The sequence below is a fragment of the Pinus tabuliformis genome, chromosome 7, assembly GCF_031772625.1.
Source record: "Pinus tabuliformis cultivar Carrire ecotype Pingquan chromosome 7, CPIR1, whole genome shotgun sequence".
Taxonomy (NCBI): Eukaryota; Viridiplantae; Streptophyta; class Pinopsida; order Pinales; family Pinaceae; genus Pinus; species Pinus tabuliformis.
Window position 1 is genome coordinate 1,550,060,521 of NC_142293.1, and position 13,862 is coordinate 1,550,074,382.

The window sequence follows — 13,862 nt, forward strand, 5'->3', positions numbered from 1 at the left end:
CAAACTCTGTTTTGCCATCAGTTTGGGGATGGAAATCCATGGACTTAGTAAGTTTTGTATGCAACATCGACTAGAGATTTGACCAAAAGGCACTCAGGATTCTGTTGTCCCAATCTGAGATAATGGTCTATGGGATCCCAAAGTGTACCCACACTTGCTCAAGAAGAGGTTAGCAGTGGCCTCTGTTGTGCTACTCTTATTGTAGGCTGCCATGATGGCCATCTTAGAGAATCTGTCGACTACCACGAAAACACAATCATTGTTGTGCTTAGTAGAAGGAAGGCCCGACATGTAATACATGGACATAGATTCCCAAGGCTGACTGGGAGTAGGTAGAGGAATATACAGACCTTACTTCTTGATAGTTAGTTTGGAAACGACGCAGGCGGTGCATGATCTAATGTACTTCCCAACATCCTGACAAAGTTTCAGTCAATAAAAACACTTCTGCAAAACTGCCATTGGTTTCTCTACTCCGAAATGTCCAATGACCCAACTGTAGTGTGCCTCCAAAATCATCTTGGCACGCTCGCTTGAAGGAACACAAATGTGTCCCAGGTGGCATAATAGTGCATCCTGAAGGTTAAAATTTGGAACTTTCTTCCCTTCTAGGAGTGTCTGGTATGTGCTACTGAATTCTAGATCACTTTTGTAAAGATGCAACCACCCCAATGTCTCGTGTCCACAGGAGTCGAGCACAGTGATCAACGCCATGACCGGTGGCTAGTTGAGGCAATCAACAACATTATTGGTACTGCCCTTCTTATACTTAATGTTCAAAATGGAACTATTGCACATATGTCGACCATTTCTGATGGCGATCATTCTGCAACTTCCCTTGTGTCTATATGAACTTTAGAGGTTGGTGGTCTGTGTGGATGACCGTTTCCTTCCCCAGAATGTAATGCTTCCATTGACGGTAGGCCTGCACAATGGAATACATTTCTTTGTCGTAAGTGGGGCACTTTTGGATTGTGTCTGAAAGTGTCTCACTATGGTAAGAAACTGGATGCCCATGTTAAGTAAGAACCGCACCAACAACATAGTCGAAGGCATCTATCTCAATCTGAAATGGTTGTTGCAAGTCTAGTAATATGAGCACTAGTGTAGAATAGAGGCGATTCTTCAACTCATAGAACACTTATTGTTGGGTTTCAGACCATTTTTTTTTTCTTTTGCTCCCCCCTTGGTGACTTGACTTAAAGGCCAAGTGATATGGGAGAACCCTGAGACGAACCTACAATAGAAGTTGGCAAGACCCAAAAAGTTGCGGACCTCTGTTAGAGTGGTTGGGGTTGGCCAATCCTGAATGACTGGTATCTTGGATGGGTCCACATGTACACCCTTCCCATCAATTATTTACCCCAGATATTGAACATGGGTTTGGCCAAAAGGGCATTTCTCCAAGTTAGCACACAACTTGTGTTGTCGCAAGGTTTGAAGGACCTGTGGAATATGGTGGAGGTGCTCATCCCAACTCTGGATGAAGATCAATGTGTTATCTAAATACACCACCACAAATGCATTGTTGAAGGGTCGCAAGATGTCGTCCATCAGTCTCATGAAGGTTGTAGGGGCATTCGTCAATCCGAATGGCATGACCAACCATTTGAAAAGTCCCTCCTTGGATTTGAAGGTAGTCTTCCACACATCAGAGGGTTTGATAGGCACCTGGTGATTACCTGACTTCAAATCAATCTTGTTGAAGTATTTGGCCCCCTTGAGCTGGTCAAGAAGGTCATCAATCTGCGAGACTGGGTACTTATTCTGGACAGTGATCATGTTCAATGCTCGGTAGTCAAAACCGAGCCTCCAGGTCCCATCCTTCTTCTGTACCAATACAATCAAGCTCCCACAGGGTGATGAGCTTGGCCTGATGTGCCCTTTCTGCAATAGTTCCTAAATTTTCCTCCTGATCTCATCATTCTCCAAAACATAGCGTTGATAGATCGACCCATTGGGTAGTGGCATGGCTAGGGTTAGATCGATGGAGTGCTTGACTTGACAATGCAGAGGTACCCCTATAGGTGAGGCGAAAATATCACTATACTCCTCCACAACCTTGTCCATCTGCTACTGCTGTGCAGAGGAGCCCTACCTGGATGTCGTGGCCACACCTTCTTCTTGCCCTGAGGGAAAATCATAAGGAAAAAAATTCCTAGTATGGGAAATGATCTCACTGCATTGCTTTGCAGTGATCAAAGAGATGGTGGTAGGCGAGGCTACCTCTGGTATCCTTTACAACTTGTTGGCCAAGGTAATAATCACAAAACGAGGTCTAGACTCATATACAACATGTTGCTTCCACAAGTATGGTTTTCCCTACAATACATTTCAAACTTCAAGAGGGGAAACATCACACAGTACCTCATCCATGAAGGGCTTGATGTTGTAGGGAAGGCAGCACTGTTGGATGACGTGAAGATCTCTTCCTTGGTGAAGCTACCTAATGGTATACGACTGTAGATGTGTTGTAGTCTTTAGCCCCAACCGCTTCACTACCTCTGTTGAAATGAGGTTCTTTTGGCTCCCGCTATCGACAATGAACTGCAACAGAGAACCCTTCACCCATATATATGAGTGGAAGAGGCATTCCCCCTACTCTGAATCTTCAGGCTCAACCTTCTGGATCTTGGTGGTGGCCACGGTGGCACTGGGCTCTGCATCAATGATGTGCTTCCCTTTGTTAGTTCCCTTATTCGGTTCTGATTTAGAGTCAGAACATGCATCTGATTTAGAAGCCTTCAGCTCACTTGTATTGTGAGCGGATCTCTTATGGAACTCACACCATTTTCCCATGTCCTTCTTTGTCTTCATGGTGTTTTTCTTTGCTTGCGTCTTTGGCGGGTTGTCCTGGGTAGCCCCGCCTTGGCTTCATCCTTTGTTTTGTGGTTTAGAGGCGCCTTTTCCTTGCTTTGGATTCACAGATCCAGAGTTTCGCTTCTTCTATTTAAATTTGTTCTCACTCTTGACGGCGTAACGGTATGCCGTGCCGAGTGAGGAAATGTCCAGGAACTCCATCTCATCCCGGATGTACTTGTGTATACAGTCACCGTACTTGAGCACCAAATGCTGCTCAGTATCATTGATACCGAGCTTTGTGCGATGGTTATCGAAAATATTTGTGAACTTCGACACATCTTGGTCCCTTCCTTGTCATAGCGTGGTCCACTTTATGTATTTATCTTCATAGTTCCCGACAGGGCAATATTGTTCCTTTATGGCATCTCGGAAAGAATCCCAAGTGGGTGCAGCTGAAAAAAATGAGGGTTCACTCTCATCCTTTTGTTCACAGTAGGTTTCCCACCAGTCCTTGACATGTGGGGCGGCTTCGAGAAGTGCAAAAGTAATCTTTTCCCGATTGGAAAGGTCATGAACTGAAAAATATCCTTCCAACAAATTTAACCATTTATCTATAGCATCTGCATCTATCAGGCCTTAAAATATGGGAATATCGAAGTTAACTTATACTTTAAAAGGAGTGGCTCCTTCAAAGTGGCTGTTGGAAGAAGATGCATCGCCTTGGGTAGTCGTCGAAAGATCTAGGCAAAAATATTCATCTTCGTGTCCCTCTGTTGCTCGAGGGCTTCCTTGAGAAACTTTTTGAAAGGATATCCTGCCCCCTCGTCTTTCTATTCTTCCGCCATGGGAGGTCATCAGGTTTTGCGAAGCTGATCTTGCAAGGGTTCAACCAGATTGAGCCCTAATTCCATATACCCTGACCTCGTTGGGGATATATAAAGAAAAATAGAGAAAGAGCAGACCACTATGATACCACTGATCTGAACTTAAACAAGAATGCAACAACTTACATATATAATCATAAATACAAAGATGCAATAGAAAAACACTTCATTTCATTAATAGAAAAATACTGAACTATGCTTACAAATAGAATGGAAATAAGATAGCTAAAGGGATGGTAGCTTATCTCTCAAAAGAGATGTGGCGGTTACATGCCTTTGAACTATGCTACAATGAGGCTCAAAGGCCTATTTATTATAGAGAAACAATGGAAAACCTTAAACATCCAAAAGCCTAACGCTAGGAGATGAAGCACCAAAACTGTGGGCCCGTTTGGGTATATTGATACATCAACTTCCTAGGGTCGTAACTTTGGCATATGATCTCCCTATGGCTATCATAATACCTTGTTTCGAAGATCTCGGAGAGGAGGCCGAAAACAAATTAGCAAGCCAATTTGGGATGATTTTGGTCTCTACATTTTCCCTAAAAATGTCATTTAGGGCCTCAAAAATGACTTCAAAAGTTCAGGACCCAAAAAGCTACCAAAAAATGTAAAGTGTGTTACAATTAAGGAAACTGAAAAATTGAAAGAGATAGTGTTGGGGTCCAAGTGGAATAGGCGGGTAGCCACCAATATCCACTTGGATTAATGCTTGCATTGGATGCAGGGAGGCTTTGAGTTATGGAAAGTAATATGGGATCAAAATATATCTCGAGTCATTCTCAGGAAGAGAAGGTAAGAGCATATGGATTCACCACGAGATCACCTATTTGGAACATGGAAAGGAATAATAGGCATATAATTCAAGAACACATCTTCTTAGAGATTAGAAATTGTAAAACTATCATATTTTGGGAGGATTCATGGCAACAAATGCCACTATCAGAATGGGTTGAGAAACTCCCACAAGCCAGGGAGTTTACGAGGGCCGAAGGTGCTATTCAGGTTACAAATTTCTAGAGAGACACTGACTCCCAATCCCTCTAGGGTGAGTGAAAATAATAAGACAACTGGATTTAAGTAGGATCTATTCAAAATTGGTGAGTCCTTCAACATTTCTTATGAGAAAGGAAAATTCAAAAAGTAGATGACAATGATACATTGCGGTGGGGATATAATCCTTTGGGTATGTACATGACTAAGGAAGCATATGGGTTAACAACTGATTATGTGGAGATCCCTCAAGAGCCACTGTGGAGAAAGATATGTACATCCAAATTATGACCAAAAATACACATTTCCTTTGGCTCATAGGCCATAAACAATTCCTAACCTGGGATCATCTTGAGAGGAAAGGATTTATTAGGCCATCCTAGTGCCCCTTATGTCAACGGCATGATGAGAGCATCAAACACTTTTTGAATACTTGTGTAGTGACAAAGGAAATATTGGATAGGTTGAGGCATAAATTTGGTTATCTGGATCGTTCACCCAATAGTCTTGGGAGACCTTAGAATCTTAGAGGGGGTCTTTACTTAAAAATATAGTGATCAATCATGCATGGATCCTACTTTATAGATTCCTTCTTTGGAACTTATGGAAGGAGAGAAACATAATTAGTTTCAAAAATCAAAGAACCTCATCCCAACTAGTATAGAAAACCTCAATCGATAATGTGAGAGAAACAATTCTAGCAAGAAAATGGGACATAGATGATTGGAAAGTTGAAGGAGAGGAAGACTTGATCTTTAATAAGTTGGGGCTTTCTAAGGATATGATGGGACCCCATTCAATTTTACTGACTAAAACACATGGCTCTTCTCTGTCTAGATTCTCCTTTCCTCCACATGGGTTTGTCAAATTGAACATTGATGGGTCCTCCAAAGGTAATCCAAGGCTAGTTGGTTTTGGTGGTATTGTTCGAGATGGTAAAGGAAACTCTATTGCCTTGTTCGTTGGCTATTGCGGGTTCACTACAAATATTGTGGTGAAATTCACTGTGTTGGAGAAAGGAATTTTATTGGCTAAGAAGCTAGGGATTTCCATTATTCAAATCATGGGAGACTGACAATTGGTGATCAATGCATTTCAAAAACTTGCTAATCGGTCCCCTATGTCCAAAGTGGTCAACATTTAGCACCTTGAACTCTAGGTTTCATGAATTTGAGACCTCCTTCTCTCATTTTCCTGTGCAATAACCTCACACACTAGAAGGTCAAGGAATTAGGTGATTGATTGGTTAGTGAACAAGGGTAATCATGAGTTTAATCCATAATTCGCCTCTATGTGGCCTCCCCTTATGAATCAGAGGGACATTGATCATATGTCAAACATATTTGAAAATGATAAAATTTCCTTGATGGGGGTAACATTTGCAGCTAATGGAAGCTAGGGTCAAGCACTAACTTCCCTTCCCACACGACACCTGAACTGATGATGTGTGTCAAGGACACATCTTATGGCATGCGAGAGTCGATGATTCTAGATAATTTTAGAGCTATAACAGTTAATTGTGACCCTCCTGGATGTTGTTGGCTATGCATGGTAATGGGAGGTAAGGAAGCAGACGAAACTGGTTCTTTGGGTTGCATTTTGTCTTCACCATCTATGGCCCTCCAAACTACGACAATGAGGACATGAGTTTCATGTCGTTAGGGAGGCTCAGTCTTTTCCATTGCGATAGTTCAACACAAAAGGATTTTGTAGTCGAGCTCATGGAGGACTACATAATAATTGGGATGGCTCTTTGTGATTGGGGGGAGAGCGAGGGATCAATCCTGGAAGCTAAAGAAACACCATTAGAATTCACAACAAATGGCAACCCTCTCATAAATTTCTTACTCCAAGTTTCTAGCTTCCCTCAAACTCTTTCCTCTTCTTGGTTTGTTAGTATTTATGTTGGGGAAGAAGTGCGGTTTGTGACAATTGAGGTTGAATATGTAGATGTTAGTTGTAGAAGTTTGGTGGAGAGAGGGAAATAACCACGCTACGCATTGTTGTATGGGTTTATGGTCAAGAGTACTAGGTTAGACGATGACCTTCTTGGGGCACATCTCCTTAATAGTTTGCATCTATTGCCGTAGGGCTCTCTCTGTCATTTCGAGACCTTTTCTGTATATTATCTTCCTCTTCTGTTGGAGTATAATTCTAGTGGAAATTTGGGGGGGGGTTGGGTTGTTGCTCTCTGGGGTCATGCTCCCCTTGCTGGGTTTTGGATTTCTTTGGAGGTCATGGAGGGTGGTGAGTAGGCTTGGCCTCTTGTTGAACTATGCATTTGGTGTGGTTGGATTTTTTTATAGCTCCGAAAAGTTGGTAGAGGAGGGGTGAGTCATTAACATCTGGTCTCTCTATAGCTGTCACTGCCATATTTGCAATGGATTTGAAAACACTAACAAAACATGGGGATTACATAGGAATTGGTACATATTCTGTTGGGTTTTGGTTTGGTGGTGTAAGTTTGATATTCTGAGACCCATGCAACACCAATGTGGTCGCACACATAGGGGTTTACGACCAAGAGGCAATCGAGCATAATATCTTATGGAGATCTAGGATTTAGGGGAAGAATTGGACCAACAACTTGCTCATTCTCTTGGAAGAATAGAACTGTCTCCTATGTTTGATTCTCTTGACAATCAACTTCAACTTCAACAAAATTATGCATTTTATGAATGACCTCTAACACAATCAATGACACATGATGGACCGGTTGGTATCTTTGCACTGCGGCCAAAAAAGGATCCACGAGAGGCTGGACCATCTAGAAGGCAGGCTGGAACATATGGAGGACACATTCATGAGTATTTTTGTCCTCCTCTGTCACCAGACAACAGACCAGACAACCCACCTCTGGGAATCTTTTTAGATTAGGGATGAATGTCGAATATATTATGGTCCTTGGAATCTTTTAGTTTATATGTGTTCTCTTAGTTTATTTTTGTTGTTAATATATTTTTGCTATTACCTTCTAGCCAATAATTCCGTTTCCCAACTACTCACAATGTATCTTTGACATGAATTAATAAAAATTCTAAACTTACACCCAAAAAAACAAAAGCTCTCCCTCCTATCACTTATTACTTTGAAAAAGAAAAAGGGAAGACTCACTCAAATTCTTAGAATGAAGGAAGAGTGAATCGTCTGAAGTTTACACTGGTTTTTCAATGATCTCATGAAACATTTTTCTATAAATACGTGAAGCTTACTCTGTTTATTCAATGATCCATGAAACCTTTTTCTATAAATACGTGAAAATCAATTATGTCTATCTTAAGAAAATAAAACCAACCAACCAATAGATGTAGTAGTAGGCAAACCATCAATATCAGAACGAACAATCATAACAACGTTTAAATCCCGTTTTAATTTTTGCATGTCTTTTCCTCGCAGACATAACCATATGTCACTCTAAGTGCTATTCGAGACGTGTTCAAACTTCATGGACACATTTTCCTTGATCCAAAGACGAGACCGGTCTTTAGCAAATCACGGAACGTCAATAGCTTTTATTTCACTAAACAGCAGCCGAATTATTGCTTCTTCATGAACGAAGTTACAAACAACTACTTAATTATTACTTATTCCACTAACCAGAGCTTGTTTCATATATTAATTTAAGCCATTTGAGGGAACGAAAGGAGGAGCGTTTTCGATGGCTTCCTTGATTTCTGCTTCGAATATTTTCATGGCAGCGGACGGCAGGCAGACAGGAACCACTATGCCTTTCACTCCCTGTCTAGTTTGATACGGAATGAAAAAGCTCGACAATCCAGGCACTACTCCTACTCCACCTTCTGCAGGCCCTCCGTAGGCTGGTCTTCCCCACCCGAAATCCACATCTTGAAACCCAATTTTCGTGCAGTCCGAAACTACATAACAGCCGCCCACTGTAAAGAGAGGGCGCTCTTTCAACTCCATCAAATCAATCACCGAGCGCATGTAGTCGTCGTCCACACCCTTTTTTGCTTCCTGGATCAGTTTGACAGTGACAGACAACGGTTTGTTTGTCAGCTCATCCGCTGTCGTTTTCACGCATACAAAGCAGATCGCATTCCCATAGAAACCTTCCGGAAGCGGCGGCTCGAATTTCGCTCGGGCGTCCATTGGGAATATGAGCCGAACTTCCTGCTCTGCCGGCAGTTGGAGAGACCTCGTTCTCAAACGCCACAAACACGCTGAAAGAACATCAAAGGTTGAGCACTTGCCTTGGCCTACGACTTGTCTCTTCAGCGACTCGATCTCCTTTGGCCCGAGAAAGAACGACCTTTGGGCCATATCGTTCATGTTTACCATCTTTCCATCATTGGAGTCGATTTGCTCATATTCGTAGTGGGGGAATTTAACTGAAGGATTCGTTCGGGGTCTGAGCATTTCTCTTTTCCAAACTGGTTGAACTGAAGGCCGCGCCGCCCCATTGGCTATTTCGGCGAGAGCGTTCATGAACTGAACGAATCCAGCAGCGTCACTCACCGTGTGATTGACACGCATGGCAAATATGAACCCTCCGCATCTCAGGCGCGTTACCTGAAACATCATGGTCAGACATACACATACATTTAGAGAATACAATTTTGAGTCAAAGAAATGGAAGCCAAAGGCAGAGATAACATTACAAAAGATAATTCAAGTGAAATGACAAATTTTGAGGTATAGTTATCAAGTTTGAGTTTGAATTTGAATTTTTAGATACAATATAATTATAATTAAAAATTTTGAATAAAAAATTTTCAATTTTGAAAAAAGGGAGAGTATTCTTCTTCAAAAATAAGATATATATACCTTTTTCAGTCAATCAATAATATTTTCCATTAATTTGCTTTTCTCATTCAAAAAAATTTCTAATAATTCTAAATAATATATCAATCTAACAAATTTAGATATATAATTAAAGAAAAAACAGGCTTCCTCTTTTCTCCCTGACTTTATTTCCAAAACTTAAATCTAACCTCATTATTGAGTTTCAAAACTTATTTGTTCAAAGATTTTACTATTAAATAAATACACATTCTAAATATATTTAGAAAATAAATCTTAATTCACTTTACAAATTCTGTCTTTCTCTACTTTCTTGACTTTCCAACCTCCTAATTCTGTTTTCTCTACTTTCTTGACTTTCCAACCTCCTAAAACAATGATAAAATTGAAAAAGAAAAATTTTCATATTTCACAATTATTTCTATCGCCTTTTCTTTTCAAATAATTACAATTATCTATATATGTTCAAAAAATACTAACCTTAATATTCTACCTAAACAAATCCTAAACAAAGCTATTTTTTTTTCAAAGAGGCTGGGACTACAAAGCTATCTTTTTCAAAGAGGCTGGGACTAAGAGTAAAACTAAACCAAACCCAAGCATTTTAACTCATTGGAATTAGCCAATTCTCTAACTTTTTATTTTTCATTCAAGCCAATTTGGTAACTATACTCTGATGTAATATATATATAAATGATGAATATACATATGCAAGTATTAACTATTCGATTGGAATTAACCAATTTTCTAACTTTTTACTTTGATTTAAGCGAATTTGGTAACTGATGTAATACATAATATATATATTCAAATTTATACCAATATACATATTTAGCTTATTATATATATATTTTGTGTCTATTATATAGTTTCCAAATCTGTAGTTTTTGATCTCCAAAAAGCATTTGCAGAGCAGATCTTCCATCTCTGAATGAGCAAATCTGCGCTGCGGTCTTTTGTGCCGTCTCAGCATGAGCAGATCTACGGTTCTTGATCTGCGACTTTTCCGAATTCCAGATTTGAAGCTCTTATGAATTATAATATAAATGGTAATGTGTAACGAAGTCGTGATATAGATCTGTGGCTCTTCACTTCTATTCTCATTGATTGGGCCTTCTGCGGTTTATAGATCTACACCTCTTCTTTATAGATCTGCGGCTTTTCACTTCTCTTCGGAAATCTCCGGTGGCCTTCTCTTCAGCGATCTTTTATACTCAGCAGACTCAACAAGAGAGTATTCTCCAAATGGCTCCGAGCTTCGCGAAAATAGTTGCTGGCTCAGTTCCGTTCGCCTCTGGGGGACAAGCTCCGGCCCATATCGTCAGTGAAGGCCCATCTCCCATTGTCTAGGTGGTCCAAGCCTCACTCGAGAAGGCTTTGAAATTCTCTGAAAGTGTCGTAATCTGTCGATTCAATGGTTTTTGGCCGCGGCTTACAGCTCTACACAGTTGGATCTCAGAGGTATGGAAGCCTCTAATTCCCGATGCAATTAATATATACCCTGTGCTAGGGGTTTCTTTATAGTAGATTTTGAAAACTCTGAAAGTAGACAATGTATTCTAGATTCTGGCCCTTGGTTTTGGGAAAAATCAGGCCTATTCATGAGGCCATGGAACCCATCATTCGATCCAGTCATAACCTCATCACTAGTTTGGTGAGATTGCCAAACCTACCCTTGCATCTCTACAATTTCTCTTTGCTAAAAGCCATTGGAAATGCAATTGGAAAATTTCACTGCAGGTGCCCAGAAACAGAGGAATATGCGAGAGAACCACCTATGCATGCACTTGTGTAGAAATGGACTTCAATGTTGGATTCGCGGCTGAAATACACCTAACAAGTAAAGACTATGTGTGGAACCAGAAACTCGATTATGAAAGTGTCCTCTTCAGATGTCGATCCTGCTTTGAGACAGGCCACCTAGCCAAAAATTGCCCAAAAGCCTCCTAGAAAAATTCTGCTAGAAAAAATCACCACATATCTACATGGTGGGAAGAAGCACAAAAAGAGCACTACATTGTCATCAAAGAGGAATACTCTCAAGAAAACTCTGAATCACAAGAAATCAGGCAAGAAAGAAACAATTCTCAAGACAAGCAGGGGGAAAACCCTGCCCAACAGCAAAAGAGGGAACACGACAATCCCTCAAGCATCAACAGTTATGAAGACTCTAATACTGCACAAAATAAATCTTCATTTAATGGTGAAACAGATCTCTTAGACCAAACTTCTTCTCCGACTATCTTCAAAAGGATGAAACAGTAGATCGCGAAGCTAAGACACCAATGTCCCAAGAACCAGAAGAAATGAAGGAGATGCAAGATAGATAAAGTTGGAAGACCGTAGAGAAAAAAGAAAGCTACAGCCTGAATCTCACCAAGAAAGACGAGGAGCCATACAATTAGAAACTAAGAAAGTTATAGGTCCGATAGACCAATTTGGTCTCAATGAACGTTAACCACCACCACCATCATCATCACATATATATACAATCTATTACCTAATGAATATGCATATACATATACCGTCAATTACCTAATTACCTAATGAATATACATATATACATATTCCTTTTATTATATCAGAGTTCTTCATTTCACTTCACTTGTAAAAACTCAAAAAACTGAACTTAGTGAAAAGGATCCCAATTGAACTTGGTGAAAAGGATCCCAATTATTTCTCCCTACATCCCTAAATAATCCAAATTTACAAATAATATGAATTGAGTTACTCAGTCATGATGAATTAACCTGAATGTGAATGACTGGAGAATTTGTAATAGCTACGGAGCCTGGGACGTTGATCAGCAGATCATCCCAGCAGGGGAAGGGTGGGTGTAGGTCTCCGAACTCCTCGAGAGCAACGTCCGCATCAGCTTCCACAAACAGAACGCCTTCACCCGTGCATTCCACCACGAGCTTACCGGCGGGCGCATCTATCAGCCTTCCAGCGTAAGGATAGTACCACACCAAAACCTTCGCTAGCCCTTCACGGATAACTCTGGCGGGATCCTCGCCCTTCCTAGACGGGTCGAACCGATAGAACTGAACGCCGGTACTATGAAATCTCAGAGTCGCTTGATCATCAATATTGGAAAGGTATAGAATTTCTCTCGGAGTAGGGAGGGAAGGAGCGACGAGGACCGCCGGCTTTCGGGTGACCTTGAATTTCAGAGATGCCATGAAAACAAAGTTATAAATACTCAGCTAAAACCTATGAATCGAACGCACAACCGAAAATAGGGAGAAAAGGCTGCACCACGTTACAGACTGTTGGTCCAGAGAAATAGCAGATCTGGGATTTCAAGGTGGATGTTGTGCTGAAGCTTGCATGTGGTGGTACTGTTTATAACCGTCCTCGGTGCTACTGATCTCAGCAGGTGGACCAATAAGGTCAACCATGAAAGAATTAACGCCGCTTCGAGAACCGTGAAAGACTTATTGCGCATGTGCCAACAACTACGTGCAGAAAATGGCTGTGACAAGTTTCAGGGTAATGGTGCCAGTCTGGTCGCATCATACCGGAACTTCTTGTTGTGAAGAATTTCGTCAGATCTTTAAACAGTTAACTTTCATAATTGCTAGGTAATCAAATCATAATGAAAAGAGAAAAAGTTTAATATTATAACTGACCATTTGGGCGTTCCAACTTTTAACTATTGATAAGGGAAACATTAAGCGCCATGCAGATTGAACGGAATGAGGTAGGTTGAAATCGTGAATTGTAGGTGAATATATTTAAGAATGGGAAGATAAGCCATTCCAAATTAATTTTGAAGTCTGACCTGTAATGGGGGATTATTCAAAATCACATAGGAGACAGTACCATTTTCCCAACACATCCGTGGCCTTCAATTTTAAAATAGAAATGGTAAAATGCAAATTAGCATTGTAGGTGTTTCGTAAGGATGACGGCCATCGACTAATGCGTGGGACGATTATAACTTTGTTGTATTCCGGATTAAAGAAACAAATCGAAAATTACTTGTGATTATGTGCCTCTTGCAACGGTAAACATTACTTTGAATATAATTCCTTTTGATTCGCACATAAACCCTTAGATTATTGCTTTCAACGTATTAGGAAGTATAGTGAGTATATAAACTAGCATTTGCACTACATGTTGCAAAAGAAACGCCATAAGGCATAAATGTAAATGGTCATTGAAAATAAGAATCAATAAATAAAATTGCATGGTCATTGAAAATAAGAATCAATAAAGAAAATTGCATGCAAAAGTGGACGATAAAGCATAGATTGGACACTTGCATCTATATTCCATGAGTTAAATGTGATATTCATTTGCAATTATGCTTTCTATACATGGCTGCAACATTCGCAGAAGACCAAATTATTCATGCCAACCATGTGATTCCATTGTGGGTGGGAGAAGGGATGCTGGCACGAAAAGATCGCCATTA

At 40.5% G+C, this 13,862-nt stretch overlaps 1 protein-coding gene across 1 annotated transcript; it reads right to left on the reverse strand.

Annotated features, from left to right (window-relative positions):
• Positions 1 to 8,046: 8,046 nt before the first annotated feature.
• LOC149253821 (benzyl alcohol O-benzoyltransferase-like) lies at positions 8,047 to 12,745 on the reverse strand. The gene is made up of 2 exons (XM_089456937.1): positions 12,193 to 12,745; positions 8,047 to 9,211 (listed from the first exon to the last, which is right to left on the reverse strand). Exons 1-2 carry the CDS (start codon positions 12,622 to 12,624, stop codon positions 8,297 to 8,299), a joined length of 1,347 nt encoding a protein of 448 aa, XP_089313063.1. The 5' UTR covers positions 12,625 to 12,745; the 3' UTR covers positions 8,047 to 8,296.
• Between the last annotated feature and the right edge of the window lie 1,117 nt (positions 12,746 to 13,862).

Excerpts from the sequence above, each read along its gene's own strand:
- LOC149253821 (XM_089456937.1), bottom strand. The coding sequence starts at position 12,624 with ATGGCATCTCTGAAATTCAAGGTCACCCGAAAGCCGGCGGTCCTCGTC. Across the intron at positions 9,212-12,192 it reads CTCCAGTCATTCACATTCAG|GTAACGCGCCTGAGATGCGG; the intron begins GTTAATTCATCA and ends ATGATGTTTCAG.